Genomic DNA, 17,957 nt, shown 5'->3' on the forward strand with positions numbered 1-17,957 from the left:
GCCACTTGTACCCATAAAGCTGAAGGAACAAAAGGAAGAGCTGGGATTCTTAGAATTTAGACGCTTGGAGGTGAGGCCCCTGCAGATCTGGTTCTTGAACCTCAGAGAAGGGGGTGGCAGCCAGCTAGTGCTCGTATTGCCGAGGGGGCAGGATGAGGCTGGGTCTAAGCGTATAGAAATAAACAGAAACTGGAACAAACAGCTGCTGCGGGGTACAGAGCTACTGTTGAGTGAAAGCAAGCGAACAAGGGAACAAATTCCCTCTCCTTCCTCCGTCCAGCCTTGCCCTGTCCCTCTGGTGTCTGCTATTGTTGGAGCATAATGGCTGTCCAAGGAGGGGTGTTTTCTCAGGCCCCCAGTCCCAGCATCACGAGCAGTGTATAGGAAGGGTGGGTTTGGAGCTGAGAGAGAGGCTGGAAATCGGCTCATAAGCTTTCTGGGTCTCGATTTCCCCAGTTATAAATGGGGATAATACTCCCCTGTATACTTCACTGGAATGTTTTGAAGGTTAGAAGAGAAGGTAGATATAAAAGCATTTTACAAGCCATAAAAATAAAAACAACTGAGAATTAGCCTCCCATAAATACTTGAATTTACTGTAATAGGTATTTCTTAGAAGAAATGTGATCACCTTCAGAACTAATGGTTTTGAAACTAACAATTTATAATGCTTCCCCATGTCCTCCCTTATCCTCATCTATTCAGATCACGTTAACATCTAAGATACCAACTTACGAGTCTTCTAGGGGAAATGACCAGGTAAATTGTGTTTTTGCTTTGATTGGTAAAGCATGGTAATGTCATCTGTGCAGGATACCATGGGTCACATGGCAGTGTTTTGAGTACCTGACATCACTGCTGAGAGTGCGCCAGGAGAGAACACACAGACCTGAGTGAAGGCGAGGCGGAGGGCCTGGAGTGTGCCTGCTGAGGCTCAAGCGGGCGTGGAATTCCTGCAAAGTCTCTTGTTTTACCTTAAACACATGTGCAAGTTTGCATTCTCCTCCGTGATATGCACAGAATTGTTTTAATGTAAAAATTCTCACAAATCTTTGAGTACAGTCTGGTGCTCTGTGTATTCTATAACCTCTTATTATTATATCCCCTCCCCCCAGGCTATGGCTCACTTATTTGGAAAGGACCAAGCATATATCACCGAGATTTTCTTCTTCTGTTTTTCCCCCATTATTACCTTGTTCTTCTGGTGGACAGGAGATGTAGAGGTCTGAATTGAGACTGGAGAAACTGGCAAATTAAAATCACATACGTGTTTGATACCACAACGAAAATGAAAGGCAATTTATTGCTGGTAGAGATTTGGGTATTTGCAGTCATTAGAAGTATAAAATAATCATTGCTGATTCAGTCTGCTTTCTATCGGGTTGGTCAAAAGGTTCGTTCGTTATTTTCCATAAGATGGCTCTAGTAGCACTTAGTTGTCTTTAACTTCACTCGAAACAATTTTGTTAGATTGTATGTGACAGCATGCAGCACGTGCATTTAAAAAAAGACATTAAATTGGTGAATTTTTGTGTAGCCATTTTAACATTGAAGATGGAAGGAAAAAGGCAACATTTTCGTCATATTATGCTTTATTATTTCAAGAAAGGTAAAAACGCAGCTGAAATGCAAAAAAAAAAAAGATTTGTGCAGTGTATGGAGAAGGTGCTGTGACTGATGGAACATGTCAAAAGTGGTTTGCGAAGTTTCGTGCTGGAGATATCTCGCTGGATGATGCTCCACAGTCAGGTAGACCAGTTGAAGTTGATAGGAATCAAATGAGACATTAATTGAGAACAATCAACATTATACCACGCGGGAGATAGCCGACACACTCAAAATATCCAAATCAAGCATTGAAAACCATTTGCTCCAGCTTGGTTATGTTCATCACTTTGATGTTTGGGTTCCACATAAGTTAAGCAAAAAAAAACCTTCTTGACCATATTTCTGCATGTGATTCTCTACTTAAACGTAGTGAAAATGTTCCATTTTTAAAACAAATGGTGATGGGCAATGAAAAGTGGATACTGTACAATAATGTGGAATGGAAGAGATCGTGGGGCAAGTGAAATAAACCACCACCAATCACAGCGAAGGCCTGTCTTCATCCAAAGAAGGTGATGTTGTGTATACGGTGGGATCGGAAGGGAGTCCTCTATTGTGAGCTCCTTCCGGAAAACCAGATGATTAATTCCAACAAGTACTGCTCCCAGTTAGACCAACTGAAAGCAGCACTCGAGGAAAAGCATCCAGAATTAGTCAATGCATAATCTTCCATCAGGATAACGCTAGACTGCATGTTTCTTTGATGACCAGGCAAAAAAGCTTGGCTGGGAAGTTCTGATTCATCCGCTGTATTCATCAGACATTGCACCTTCGGATTTCCATTTATTTAGGTCTTTACAAAAGTCTCTTAATAGAAAAAAATTTCAATTCCCTGGAAGACTACAGAAGGCACCTGGAACAGTTCTTTGCTCAAAAAGATGAAAAGTTTTGGGAAGATGGAATTATGAAGTTGCCTGAAAAATGGCAGAAGGTAGTGGAACAAAAGAGTGAATACGTTGTTGAATAAAGTTCTTGGTGAAAATGAAAAATGTGTCTTTTATTTTTACTTAAAAACCGAAGGCAGTTTTTGGCCAACCCAATACTTAGGTTCTAGGTCCCAATTCTACTGCAAATGGTATCATGGCCTCTTATCAACAAGAGAAGACTTCAGTCCCTGTTCTTGGTTAGTATTTTTTTTCCACTCTAAATTATTCCATTACTAAGCAGAAGGAATATCTTTTTGTAAGTGTTGAGAAGGTTAGTAGTATTAGGAGAGAATGGGGAGTCACTACAATTTTCCCTCAGTTCTAAGACTGTGTCTTTATTAAAATCAGTTTAATGCCTTTAGTGTTGGGATCCTGGGTGGGGGTCTGGGAAATCCAATATGACATTCAATGTATAATTTAAAAAAATTGTTCTGACATGCACACTTGTCAGTGCAGTGGTATACACTCATGCATACAGGCACATTACAGTTGAAGTTTGAGTCTAAACAGTCTAATTTGCATGTACGTTTTAAGGATTCATCTGAATCCTTTTTGACTATTGGCAGTTTTGCATTGTGTCTTGGGGACATTTTCATATTCCTTGCTTAAGAGCTGGAACCTTTTAGTCATCCTTAGGATTGACTATAATTTGAAAACAAATCCAAAGAAGATTAGCATTTCATCTGCATTTCCTATTGAATTATACCAAAAATGTTTTGTTTATTTGTTGGGGGGAGAGGATTCTCATCAATTAGGTTACATATCCCTCAACAAAGTTAAAAGCCCTAAAGGCTTTCTTTTGAAAGTTGGTTTAAAACTCTTTTTTTTTTTTTGGCCGCAGGGGATCTTAGTTCCCCCGACCAAGAACCTGGGCCCTGGCAGTGAAAGCGGAGTCCTAACCACTGGACCGCCAGGGAATTCCCTAAAAAACTTTTGAAAGATCAGTTTGGTGCCAGAGTATTCGGGCTTCATGTGGATCAGTCAAGCACAGCAACTTCTTTTCAGCTTTGAAAAGGTGGCAGTTTTTACGGCTGCTATTTGCATTTCTGGCATGTGAGAGGCAATGTTCTGAAATTTTTTCATTTAAATGCTACACTGTGGTAGCATTTTGATGACATTTGAAGTAGACTTTGTGGGAGCCATGTCAAGTTTAACTTTCATGGCTTATGTTGCTACCAGGAAAAAATTAACCACCTTCCGTTCCAGCTAAGCTCATACATGCAGAGAGTTAACTGCTGTATCCCTAGATCCCCTTCTTCCTGGAGGCTGGCAAGCTGCCTTTGGTATCAGTCCCAAAACATAACACTTATTTCTGAGATGCTACAATTCATCTCAGGCCAGAGGTTGTTTGGTAATTGTTTAGTTTGTAATGTGTCGAATCCAGTTGTGATTTCTGTCCCGTTTTCCTCACTGCTGGCTTGATGCTGAACTTCAGGTCAAGTTCAGTCACACCTTTCTCTAGGCTGGTCTAGTTGGCTTTATCAAAGAGCACTTCCATTTCCCAGCTGAGCCTTAAAGACTTTAAAATTTTGAGGCTCCTCATTATCAGAGTATGTATTATCCGTGTCCCTGTGTAGGAACACTAGTGTAGATTGTTTAGGAAAGGAGAAGTTCTCATAACCCAAAAAGAGGCGGATGAGCTACTCACAAAATTAGTTCCTCTCAAATATTCCTCACCTGCCCCTTCCCAGCTAACAGTAGTAGTGGGGGATCAGAGACTTGACGGGGCATTTTCTGATTGTTTCATGTTAAGATGCAACGTAGCACCATGCAGGTTGATTGCAAGTCTGCAAAAATGTAATCCATTTCATAAAATGGATTAACCTTTTACTAGAGTAGTGCTTAAATCATGACCGAATTGGGCTTGTTATAATTGATAACAAAATTTCTTCAAATGAGTATGATTTTAGTATCAAAGGATTAAGAGAAGTCTTTGGAAAAACTGATAAAGCCCTCAAAATGTTTTTGTGAAATGACTCTCTCTGTGCTGTGAAATTCAAACATGGAAATGTGAAAGATGTCATGTTCTGCTGTCATACAGTTTGTCAGAATAATTTCTTTCCTGCCAATAAGTCAATACTTTGTATTTATATTTGGTTAAGTCTAAGAATCAAATATAATTGTAGTTATGCCTAATTTTAAAAAATAAAATACACTATTTTCAGAACTTGTTTCTTTTTTAAAAACAGATAAGGGGTCATTGAAAAGTTAGTTACTATTTAACATGAAATTATGGGGCTTGTTGACCCTGAATTTAAGTAACCTTTTCCAATATTGTTAAATAAGCAAAACCTCTTGTGGTCTTTTTGTCTATATACAATAGAATTTTGTTTCAGGGTGTAGAGAGTAGTAATTGTATGTGAAATTATAAAACTGTTATGATTAGTAGAGAAAATCTGGATGTACCGAAAAGTATAGCAAAGAAAATTAAGATTTAATAATTTCTAGTCATACGTGTGTATCATGCATGTGTATATGTATAATGAAAACCATGTTTTTAAAACATTTTATCTTGAGCATTTTTCTCACATTTTAAAATATTCTTGTAAAATAATTTTTCATGTCTGTATGGGTCATACATATAGGTGTACCCTGAATAATACTGAGAATGAATGCCTCTCTATATACATATTTTCTCATGCCTCTACTTCCTCTATATGATTTCTACTTAAGTAAGAGACTCCATAAATCTAACTGAAAGAGGACCTGCGAGTTTTATCTAATGGTGACAAATTCCCCCCAACCATCGCCCACCTCTTCCAGTTATTTATTTATTTTTTAAGTAGGGACATTTTTATTGATCAGTGTGTTTTTAGAAATTTTTATTACAAGTATTTTCTGTTCATTAACTTTACTTACTGAATACACGCCAGCACTTTTTTTTACTCCTATAATTGAGGTAAATTTGACATACAGTGAAATGTACAGCTCTTTTGTGCATGGTTTGGTGAAATTTAATACATGCATATGGCCTCGTAACCACAACTACCACCCCCTCCCATTTGGAATACAGAACATTCTTCCACTTTGAATCACTCAGTGGGCATTTTTTTTCTTCAACCCTCCCAGATGCCTAAAGTCGAAGTGGAATTCCTCTTCTTGGGGCAGGGCCTCCAGGCTGTGTTTGCTCTGACTGGGAGGTTGTTAGGGTCACGGAAACATTAACTCTGGTTCTGATGGTCGTGTTGTGGGTACAAAGCCCCGTCGCCTAGTGTTAGCTTAGAGTTACTGTCTCAGCTCCCACCAATATGAAAGAGTGTGTCTGTCACATTTTCTCTTTCCTTTCAGGTACTGAGCTTTTTATACCACCAAAGATCAACAGAAGAACCCAGTGGAAACTGAGCCTTCTAGAGTGACTCTGACCCCAGTTAGGAGGGCTCTGGCAGAGAAGGCTGTTTTCCTTCCACTCCTCACTCCTCGAGGCCTGGCTGCTGGGAACTGGGGAGAGTAAGACCATCTACCTTAGCATTACGGAGAGCTGCTCTGTGCAGCTGACCTCAGCAGACACCAGTTCTATTTTATTTTGCATATAATCTTAATCGTTAGCAAGGCTTTAACCATATAGCATCATTTCGTAAAAATTACTGTTCTTCTACTTAGTGCTGATTGAGAGCATATTTCTGGCATTTATGGTAATCAGGACATTGGGTTTCATTCCCAGCTACAGGTCTGAATCATATTGGGACTGTGGACAAATCACAGAATTGACTTGTGCCTCAGTTAATTGGGAATGTTTTGTGGCTGCTACCTCAAAAGTGTGAAGAGAAGTTAAATAATGTTTTTGAATTGTTTTATGTTCCTTGAGGAAAGCCTTATGTATAAACAACTAATGGCTATTAGTGCTCCCAACAATAGGTCGAATTTAATCATTTAAATGACTTCACCTTGAACTAAAGCAGAATGAAAAGTGAAATCTATCCTTTGATATTCTAAGCTTTCCTATGCTGACAGCGGTTATTTTCTAATATCTTGCCAGGTCATGTGCTTCCAGTTATAACTGGTTTGAGCTTCCTATCACTACAGTGTCCATATGGACTATTTTTATTGCCTGTGGATGTTCTGCTAGAGTTAGCAGTGTTAGAGCTGGAACAGATTAGAATTTCTGAAACAGTATTGTGTTCATTTGGGATGGTGAGCAGTGTGCATCATAGGCATGAACAGTAGAAAGTTACTCCTTTTTCTCCAAATGTTGCTTCTTTTAACATAATGTTTTCGTCAGTATCTGGGCCATTTCATTTATTTTTCTTTATGGTGCTTAACTGACCTCTGTCTTTTAGTTATTTTCTTTGAAGGAAATGAGAATGTTATCTCTTTTTAGTGAGTCTAGAAAAAGCTCAGTTTGTTTTGACAACAGTTTTGTGGCTGACTCTTGGGTAAGGTTAACAATCTCTTTCATGCTTTTAATACCGGAAACAGACCTTTATTACTCTACGTAAACTAACAGGAAGTCAGAGTATAGGTATACCCAGAATTGTGTAACTAAAGAAGGTTTTCCCTAATATAGCAAAATGTAAACTATAGAATCTAGGTGTGTTCACTGTATAATTCAACTTTTCTGTGTGTCTGAAAATTTTCTCAAAATAATAGAAAAAGAAGAAGGTCTATAATTAAGTGCCCAACACTGAAAGGCTGCAAGTGCTTTGTGACTACTCTTTGGTGTGGATTAATGAACATGGTTACTTATATGACATTTTAATATATTATAGTGCTCTTGCTATGGATAATAGTAAAGGGACTCTCTCTATCCTCTGAGCAAGATGGAATTTTATTCATTTGGAGAAGTAGCAGGTGGGAGCAGACCTTCCAAATTGAAGGCAAAGTCAAGGGCGAATTTATGGGGGGAAATGCTGCGTATGGGCAAAGGAGAAACTCCTGGGAGTGATGAATGCTTAATTTGGGGGAAAGATTCTGTCATCTTCTAGAGAAGAGTATATAACTCTTCCCCCAAATTTGGGATCTTCCCCAATTCATGTTGCAAGAAGCTAAAAGCCTCAGTTACTTCGTTTGTTCCATGGAATCAGCTTTGCTCAGATGCTCCAGACATCAAGAGGAAACTTGCAGAGGATTGTCTCCTGTAATCAAAGTGTATTTTACATTTAGACTTTTTAAAAAACTGAGGCAGGAGCTAATGGTTTTATTATGCCTTTATGAATATAGCTTGGTGTCATTTCTTAGCACTGTTGCATATTTTAAAATAAATTTATTTTCACATATACGTACATATATATACACATATATTTATGTGTGTATATACATATATGTGCACACATCTGAGGGATTTTTCATAGCCACAATTGAAGAGGATGTTTTTAAAGATAAATAAAACTGACGATTCTTAGTAATTTAAGGTGACTACAATTTTGGGAAGCAGAATTAGCTTTTTTTCCTCCTCCCGTGCCGACCCATAACCTGCTTTGCTTCAGTAGAAGCACCACCTGGACAAGTCCTTGGGAGTCTTTGGCTGTCCTTCCTTGTCTGTCATATTTAGTAGCAACTGAGTTGAGGATGAACATCTTAGAAGCTAGGTAACCATAAATGTCTGAGATCTGTAGACAAGCCAAAGTTAATATGGTGATGTTTGGCAACCCTGAAGGCCTGCTCTTGATTCCTATTTTCTCTGTGCTCCCTAAGCCCTTGCCTATGCCTCATGCTTACACTAGGCTGTTCCACCATTACTCTTACCACCTTTGAAGTCCCAGGAACTTCAAGACCAACAGATGTCCTCTTGGTATAGAGAAAGGACAAAATCACGGGTCCACTCATCTTAGTGTCCTTGAACAAAGTCATGGAATCTCACTGAATCTTGCTTTTCTACAACCTTGTGTGCCCACCCAGGCTAACCTGGGTTTCTCAGCCTCGGCACTGTTGATATTTTGGGTTACGTCATTCTTTGCTGTCCTGTGCCTATAGGAGGTATAGCAGTATCTCTGGCCTCTACACATTTGATGCCAGTGCTATGTACCCTCTACTCCTGTTATGATAATCACCAATATCTTTAGACATTGCCAAATGTCCCTTGGGATTCAAAATTGTCCTCAGTTGAGAACCACTGGGCTAATATGACATCAAAATACTTAATAAAAACTATTCATCTTTTTTTATGTGTGAGGAAGATTCTTTTTTCTGCAAGTGTGATTTATACGGATCAAGTGAGAGAATTCATAAAAGTGCTTTGAATGAGATTACACAGTTGTTTAACCTTATATTGGTATTTTTCATTTTAAAATGCAGTATAGCATTTGGTCCTAGGATGGCCTGGGAGTTCCCATTCTCTAGAACCACGTCCCATGCCTCCCCTTCATCAAGACCCTCACCTTTTGGGGGGTAATCGACTGGGGGTTCATAGACCCTTAAGGGATCTAAGATAGAGTATTTCTGTAATCCTATGTATTTTATTTGATGCAGTTAAAAATATTATTCTATTATTTTGAGGGGTCCATAGGCTTTACCACCCTGCCAAAGAGGTCCAAAGGTTAAGAATTAACCAAACTTCAACCTGCCCATCAGTGAATGTTCATAGAGTGTTGACAATAGTGGTTTGGGCAGAAACTGAGGTGAACAAGGCATACCTCTCTCAAGTCAATGTACCCAGCTCCTAGCTGATTCCCTGATCCTCCAGGGTAAGGCTTAGTTCTTGCTGACTAAGCCCTTCTGTGGCTATTTCTGCTTCTCTACTCTAGCTTGCTAGTGCCAGCCAGCTGTGCTTACTTACCAGGTCTCCAGGGTGGGGCATTTAGGTCTTTCAAGGCTGTCTAGGCAAACCTGGAGGCTAGGAGAGTGGTTCTGTAGGGCTTCTCCCTGGGAACGGTAGAGATGCCATCACTCTCCTATGAGTGATTGAATGTGTGTGTCTTCGGGTGTATGTGTGGCTCAGGATCATCGTATGGCATTTGGGCTCCTTTATAAGAGGTAGAATTCTACAAGCTAATACTAGCTAACAACACTTGTGATCACCTCCTGGAGGCCACGCACTCATATTCAGACGTTTACCTCTGATATTTACATCAGCTGTGTGAGGTACGCATTTGAATTCAATTTTACAGGTGAGCAGACTCAGGTCACACAGCTAGTTGGAAGCAAAACAGTTTCAAATTGCAGAATCTAAAGCCCACGTTCTTTCCACTATTTTATGCTGCCTGCCAGTGTTGGAGACAGGGCAGAGAATGTACTGGGGACTGTTCTAAAAAACTGAAAGTCCAATTATAAACTGCCCCACAGGAATATCACAGAACATGCTGGGCTCTGGAAGGGCTTCCTGGACCATGAGGATCTTTACGTTCCTTCAGTTCCTTAGTTGGGTTAGAATGACCAGCATGGACCAGCCTCCCACAGACCCACACTGCAGAACTGGCAGCCTTTATCCTGCGCCGTTCCAGACTCCAGCTGTATACCCTGCAGGTTGATGGAGAATCCAGTCTGGTTGGAGATGAGCATCTGCTGCTTGAAGTGTCTGGAGAATGGCTGTGGGTTGCATCCTCATGACCTTAGTGCTGATAACCCAAGATAAATCTGCCCCCAGTTTTTTAAAGGGGGAAATTTATATAGCACCCATTCCCTGAAGAGTTTTTCCCTTAAGATACACATATCTTGCTCATAATACACCAGGTTTCAGCAGCCAATCACCATGATGGGTTGGTAAGAACTGGTATTGAGACATAAACAACTATTGGAACTAAAAGAAAGTAGAGTTAAAGCAGGCGTCAGACATCTTCGTCAGCTCTTTCCAAGTCTTCAGAGTCACTGACCAACTGTGAAATGCACTCTGCTGCTTTGTGGGAGACTGAACCATTACAGCATGCTTCCTGTTGGTGTTTATTGAAAGGGACCTTCTTATAGGCCACAACAGCATTTACTGTATCTATCTAATCTATCTTTATCCCACTCCCCCTTCCAAGCAGAGTTTAACAATACTGTAGTACCTAAAGTGGGGAATATACAAAATAAGGCACAGAATAATTTTAGAGGTAGTTTCTCCCCCAAATACTTAAGCAATCAACCTATAAAGCACATCTTTTTGGTCCATAATCCTTCCCCCCTTCTCCCCCCATCCCCCCCCCCCCCCGCTGTTGTTTTGGCAAATGGACATTTTAAGGCAGATGCTGCATGCATGAAGTTCTCATTGCGTGAGGAAATAGAGAAACACACTGTGGAGGGAAACAAGAGGATTGTTTAATACTGCGGGAGTGAAACGGCTGGCTCAGCTCTCTCTGTATGGGATGGGTGCTCACCCAGCAAAGCTGACGCACGGCCACCACAGAGACCATGCTTCATCGGAGTTCAGAAGCACCTTCTGTAGAGGAAGAAAGGCCCGTGCTCCTCGTACTCAAAGCGGTGGACCCACAGTGGTTGGAAGCTCTGAAGCGATGCTAGGATGGAGCCACCCGTCCACACCGCAGTGTCTCTTTCGGGCAACACGTTTACCTGGGGGGTGTCATTAGGACACATGCTGTTCAGCTCCTTCTGCAGACGGTTAGGGAAACCACTGAGCATGCTGCTCCCCCCACAGAGTAGGATATTCCCCATGAGGTCTCGTTTGAGGGCGATGTCACACTTGTTAAGGCAGGACACTGTCTGGGTGTGGAGGCCCAGCTGCATGGACTTGATCAGAGAAGGCTTGAAGAACATTTCTGAGCAGAGGAACCTTTCCTGGCGCAGGTATATCTCCTGCCCATCCGGCAGGGTGTACTGGATCGTATGCTCAGTAGCTGGGACTTTCTTCTCTTCAGTGGGGTCCAGGGCCACAAAGCAGCATTTCTTCTTGATGTCCTCCACAATGCCCAGCTGGTCCTCAGTGAAGTGTTTCCCCGAATTGTTCATCAGGCCCATCAAGTAGGTTGTCAGGTCAGAACCCGCATAGTCCAGCCTTCCGGTGATGCTGGGCAAAGGATAGCCCTCGTAGATGGGAACTACGTAGGACACACCGTGGCCGACCTCCACAACCAGGCCGGAGGTCCTTCCGTAGGAGTACATGGACAGGCGGGACTGGTAGGCGATATGCATTGCGGGAGTTTTGAAGGTCTCAAACAGCATTTCAGCATACTTCTCTCTATTGGTGTGTGGGCTCAGGGGTGGGTCTGAAACCAAGACCGCGTGCTTCTCTGGGGCAATCTTCATCTCTTGACGGAAGAGATAGTCCCAGATATCCTGCACTGTATCCCAGTCCACGATGATGCCATGTCGCAGAGGATTAATTAGCTTGAGACGAACCTCTGGGTTGACAAGCTCCTGCCCCACGAATGTCTCCTTGCGATTGTCCCCAGTTTTGGCCGTCTCCATGTAGGGTTTGCCCACTGTGGATGAGATCACGTGGGTGGGCTTTGGCAGCCCGGCAAAGCCACATTTACAGTAGCCCGTGCCAAGGTCCACGACCACTGCTTTGGTCGACTCTAGCTTGGACTTATTATTGACCACAGGTGATTTCGTAGGTTCTTCCGGCTCTGAATGGTTACGGCGAACCCGCACTGCCCACTTCGCTGGGCCGTCCTTTAAGGAGGCAGTCTGGAGGACCTGTGTCTGCAGGGAGGCCTGTTCACCCATTCTCTCAGAAGGCCCAGCCCCTATGATTGCCGCCTGTGGAGGCTACATGCTCTCAAGAGCTATTTTGCTCTCAGAAATTTCCTCAATCCCACTGGCCTCAAGGCCTGAAAGGCTTAGAGGGCAACTTGAGAATTTCCCCAGTGATGACATCACTGATTATGACATAATCCAGTGTCCCAGGGCTTTCAGGCTTACTGGGAACCTTTGTCCTGTGTTAGGGTGGATTTGAAAGCGTTTTTAAAGTGACTTACTTTTTTCTAAATTTTTTAATAAACGAGGTTTAGCCAATCAATTAATATTTATTGAGTACTTGCTATGTGCAAGGCAGGCAGCCGTGAAAAAGAAAGACAAAAATCTCTGCCCTTGTAGAGTTTACATTCTAGTCAGTGGGGATTGGGGAGAGACAGACAATAACCAAAATAAATATATGTTAGAAGATGTTAATGGCAAAAGAGAAAAGCAAAGCAGGGAAAGCTTGGGGGAGGGTGGCTGTGTTCATGTGCCATGTATTTTTCTCCCTGAGACGGTGACACTTGAGTGAGGACCTGAAGGAGGTGAGGGAGAGTGCCACGTGTATGTCGGGGAGCAGCAGGTGCAGACGATTGTGGGTTAGAGCAGGGTCTGCAAACTCAGGCCTGCAGCCTGTTTTTTTTTGTTTTTTTGCGGTACGCGGGCCTCTCACTGTTGTGGCCTCTCCCGCTGCGGAGCACAGGCTCCGGACGCACAGGCTCAGCGGCCATGGCTCACGGGCCCAGCCGCTCCGCGGCATGTGGGATCTTCCCGGACCGGGGCACGAACCCGTGTCCCCTGCATCGGCAGGCGGACTCTCAACCACTGCGGCACCAGGGAAGCCCTGCAGCCTGTTTTCTAAATAAAGTTTTATTGGACCACAGCCATGCTCATTCGTTTATGTATTGTCTATATCTGCTTTTATGCTACAAGCTCAGAGTTGAGTCATTGCAATAAGTACTGTATGGCCTAAAAAGCTGAAAATGACTATCTGGCCCTTTACAGAAAAGGTTTGCTGCTTCCCAAGTCAGAGGATTCCAAGAAGACCAGTGTGGCTGCAGTGGAGAAAGCAAGGAAAAGTAGAGATGGGAGAAGGGGTCGGGGAGGGAGAGCAGCTCAGGTTAGGCCTCATAGGCCATTAATAGGACTTTGGCTCTAACTCTGTGTGAGGTCAGAAAGCACTAGAGAATTTTGATCAGAGAGTTGACACCATCTGATTTAGATTTTAGCAGGACCAATGGCTGCTATGGTGAACATGCCAAGCACTTCTGTCCCACTTATTTCTTAGGGTAACCTGCAGAGGAATTATTTTTGGACACATATTTGCACACATACTCCTCCTTTGTCCAGGTCATTGGGTTGACAATGAAATTAGACCCTACAGTCCCACTGATGAGAACATTGAGGCTCTTGGGTACATAGCCCACCCAAGGATATCCAGCCAGCAGTGCCAAGTTCTGCTGACTGTGACTTCTTCCCAGAGGTGTCCCTTGATGCGACCCAACATGTGTCTCTGAGGCTGCTTGGCCACTGTATCACATGCCATCTCTGAAGCTGGGCCTGTTGGTGCTGACACCCACTGCTCTCAAAGTGCCCAGGAGCCATCCTTATGTTATGCAGCACCGTGCTCTTATTAAAGAGGCAGTCACTACAATGGTGGGCTTTCTCCTTTAAGGAAGTTACTGGGGATGCTCTTTTCTCCTTTTGGGATATGAGAGAAGAAAAGGACCAAGTCCAGTTTCATGAGCCTTGTGACTATGTGATAGGGGCAGCTTCTTGGTTCAATGGGTAGAGGAGGAGATGGTATTGAATTTTGAAAGAAGAATAAGAAAGTACTTTTCTCTATGCCTGGCTGCCTGAGAAATAGCTTATTTACCTCTGCTTTTCAGGGGTTTGCATGGCCAGCTTGGATTGTCTGACTTTATTTCAAGAGAACTTGTATGACAACCAAAGGTGTATTTAGTTTAGAATCATCCATTTTCTTTCTCCTCAACCCACCTCTTGATTTCTGAGAAATATGCAGCTGCTTAGTACATTTTTACTGCCCTGGAGTCCTGTAAGAGCCTATATTAGTTTCCTATTGAGACAGTAACAAATTACCACAAATTTAATGGCTTAAAACACAAATTTATTATCCTGCAATTCTGGAGGTTAGAAGCCCACAGTCAGTCTTAGTGGGCTAAAATCAAGGTCTCAGCAGGGCCTCGTTCCTTCTGGAGGCTCTAAGGGTTAATCCTTTTCCAGCCCTTAGGTGCTGCCTAACTTCCTTGGCTTGTGGCCCCTTCCTTCATCTTCAAAGACCTCTCAGACTTCTGCTTCCATTGTCATATCTCCTTATCTGAACTTGACCCTCCTGTCTCCCTCTTCTTAAGAGACTTCTGATTACTTTGGGCCCACCTGGATAATCGAGGGTTGTTAATCTCCCCATTGCAAACTTCTTAGCTCACATCTGCAAAGTCCCTTTTACCATGAAAGGTAACATATTCACAGTTTCCAGGAATTCAGATGTGGATATCTTTGGGGAACCATTATTCACACTCTGTCGCTCAACCTGTACATACCACTTCACTAAGACACTCAGAGCCTGACATGCTCTGTTTCACAGGCTCCTCCCCCACTGCCCATGCTTGCTGTCCTTGGTGCTTTCTATCATAGGTGGGAGAGGTGCTGTGCTAGCTTAAGGCCAATTGCTCCATCTAGCCTGTAACGTCCATGGGCACAGGGACTCTCAGGGTCCATCCCCACATCCTTCAGGCTAAAGCCAATGGTCACATTTCACTCCTTTTACTTCACCTCTCAGGATTTTGCATACTTGGATGCTGTCTCCTAATGGAAACCCTTTTCCCCTTAGCTTTCACGTCACCCTTTGTGACCCTTCTCTCTGGGTCAGCACACAGTGATATCAATGATGGAAGGATATAGAGACTGTTGGCACACTGCACCCAAAACCTCCACTGCCTGGCACCCACAACCCTGCACACCTGTCACCAGCCATTTAAGGCATATGTGGGCTCCTGGGGGTCTCTGGTGAGGTCCCTCTAGGTAGAGACACTCTATGTTGCTCATGTTTTCTTCGGCTGTATTTTCTCATGGGATAACACCTACTTTTGCACCTCTGGCCCAAGACCAAAAATACCATGAGATCCTTCTTGAAAGCAACGCTGAGGCTCTCCCCTAACGTGGAAAAAGAAAACATGAAAAAATTAGACCAAGAAACACATTTCTCCCTGAGGTGGTATCCTTGCTCCTAGCTTTGTTTTTTGGGACACCACCCACCCTTGACCTTTGGAGGAAAGGTGAACCAGGCCCTGTAATTTTAGCAGCTAAGGAGGGAAGAAAGAGAATCTAGTAAGGAAAAGGCCAAAGTACGTTTCTTTTCACGAACGCAGATTCCTAGATCCCACCCCCACTTTACTGAATCTGCACGTTTCGAGCCTAAGACTGTTGAGACCTAGGAATCCAACTCTTCAATATGTTGACCTTTGGGAATCTCTGAGTCAAGCTCCCAGCAAAGAAAAGAATTCCTTGTTAAACAGACATGAGCCTCATTCCCAAAGCTCAGCCCTCAGTGTGATAACCCCAATACTAAGACTAACCAGTTTCCTTGAGGTGGAAGGGAAAGGAGCTGTCTTCAGAAGGTGGAGACACTCTACTGAGGACTAAATCTACATCATTTCTCTTTCCCGAGCTCCATAATCCACAGCCTAGTGGCCTCTGGACATCTCTAAGTCAGCACGCCCCAAATGGAACTCATTGCCTTCCCCTGTATAACTGCTCTTGCCCCTGTATCCTCTGTCGATATATGAGGAGCCCTACCATCCACCTAGATGCTCAAGCCTGAAACCTGAAGGCAGCGGATAGGATTCAATCTGATGAGGGGATATAGCACTATCAAAATCAGGTTCGACTAACATCTTGAGTAGTTTGCCCAAGCTCATACAGATTATAATAATGGAGCTAGATTTGAACTCGGGTCTTCTGAGTCCAGTTCCTTACTCCTCTTTCTATTTTGTATTGTCTTCCCATAAGGAGTGGAAGAAGAGGAGGCTTAGGGGGGTCCACGTGCATTGCCTTTAAATAGCCTAAGTGTTGTCACATGGAAGAATTAGCTTGCCTTGCACAACGTCAAAAGTAGACCCAAGACCAATTAATGGTTTCTTCAGAGAGGTACAGATATCAATCCAATGTGAGGAAAAGTTTGTCCCTCACAGCTGTCCATGCCAGATCAAGTGTCTAATCCTCAGGTTCTGTGATTTTGAGATACCACCAGTGGAACTTGGTGGTGCTCATAACTGAAATCCTTATAAAGTTGTTTCCCACATAATCCAGTTCCCTAGTGCCATGTTCCAAGAAACAATTCAGCAAACAGAAATTCCCATGAGTTCTTTATTAACATTCTTATATGTTCCACAGCAGTATTTCTTATGTCTTAAAAATCCCTCTTTTCTTTCTTACCAATGTCACCTAATCCTTCAACTACTTCTGCTCTTATTAAGTTTCCCAGAAAACTTCCTTAGCCCCAGTTGTTTCTCTTCCCCTTTTCCTCCTGTTTCTTTACCAAAGCCCTAATCTGTCTTTTGTTTTAGAGGGGGGACAGTTTGGCACAGAGGACCCTATGGGAACCTAATGAATTTGTTTGTTCTGTATGACAGGCCATCTTTGCTTGGGCAGAGGAAAGGGATTCATCCTTCCCTCTTCCTCACTCCCCACATCTAATCTTCTAATGTAAATTCAATGCTTCAGGCTAGACATGTCACAGGAGCCTATGAGAAAGGGTCTCAAATGCTAGACTAGAAGCTTGGATTGAATTGAGGACAGTTGAGAACCAACCAATTAGATTAGATTCTACTTTCTGAATTTCTTTAGAACCTGTCCCTTCTTTTTTTCCACACTATCACAGCCCTAGCTTAGGCCACCTTCAAGTTTTACAAAAATTTCTTCAACATCCTCCTTTTAGATCTCAGAGTCTTGTCCCTCCATATTACAGCTAAACATGAATCTTTCTAAGATTTTGTCCTGGAAACCAAATCTGACCACTCCCCACTTAAAGGCTTCATTGGCTCCCCAGCTGTGGTCAGTTTAATCTAAGCCCTTACCTCTAGAATTTGGGGTCCGCCCTAGTTGCCCCCATGACTGCCGTAACCTGATGTATTTTTCCAAACACCTTAACTACTGGAAGCTCCCCACCATGCCTCCCTCTGAGTGTCTGATCAGGCTGTGCTCTCTGCTTGGGATGGCTTTCCCTCCTCTTAGCTACCTGACAAGTATCCACTTATCTTTCAGTACTCTACATAGGCACCACCTCTCTGGAGAAGCTTCTGACTCCCTCCCTCCTTTGTGCACCTCTGTTCTCCCAATAGACGTCCACCTGCAAACTCCTCTGCATCCATTCATCTTCTTCCCAACTAGACTGGGCACTGCTTGTGGCCAGGTTTCTATCATCAGGGCCTACACACTCTTCAAGGTGACCTGGTACATTGGATTTGGAGGAACTTGGGTTAAAGTACAAACACTCCAAGAGCTGTTTGCTCTTGGGCAAGTCATTTGCATTCTGAGCCTTGATTTCCTTAGCTCTGTCTACCTGCCAAGATGCTGTGAAGTGTCACGTGAGGTGCCTGCTACAGTGTTTGGCTTACTGTAGGGGCTCAAATATTTATCACCCTCTTGGCCAAGAAGCTGAGGAGGAAGAGGTGTTCAGCTAGTGAACGGGGGATTAGGAGTGAGGATATAAGGGGAGGGAGCAGAAACCTCTGAGACCCAAGTGTGGTTGGATTTCTAAAACTGTGCTGGCCACCTGCTCCGTCTGGGAGCAAAGTCGCGTTAGGCCGATGGGGGTGGGGCTGATCGATCAAGGGCCTGCCAAGGCCAAGCCCTCCC

The 17,957-nt window shown here is 43.2% G+C and overlaps 1 protein-coding gene across 1 annotated transcript; it reads right to left on the bottom strand.

The window, feature by feature from the left end:
- Positions 1 to 10,811: 10,811 nt before the first annotated feature.
- Positions 10,812 to 14,508, bottom strand: ACTL7A (actin like 7A; the record flags this gene model as incomplete). The annotated part of the gene is given in 3 exon segments (XM_082656873.1): positions 10,812 to 12,113; positions 12,117 to 12,223; positions 14,478 to 14,508. Coding segments are annotated over 3 exon segments (1,440 nt in total).
- Between the last annotated feature and the right edge of the window lie 3,449 nt (positions 14,509 to 17,957).

Source organism: Grampus griseus (genome assembly GCF_964374135.1).
Source record: "Grampus griseus genome assembly, chromosome: 6".
Taxonomy (NCBI): Eukaryota; Metazoa; Chordata; class Mammalia; order Artiodactyla; family Delphinidae; genus Grampus; species Grampus griseus.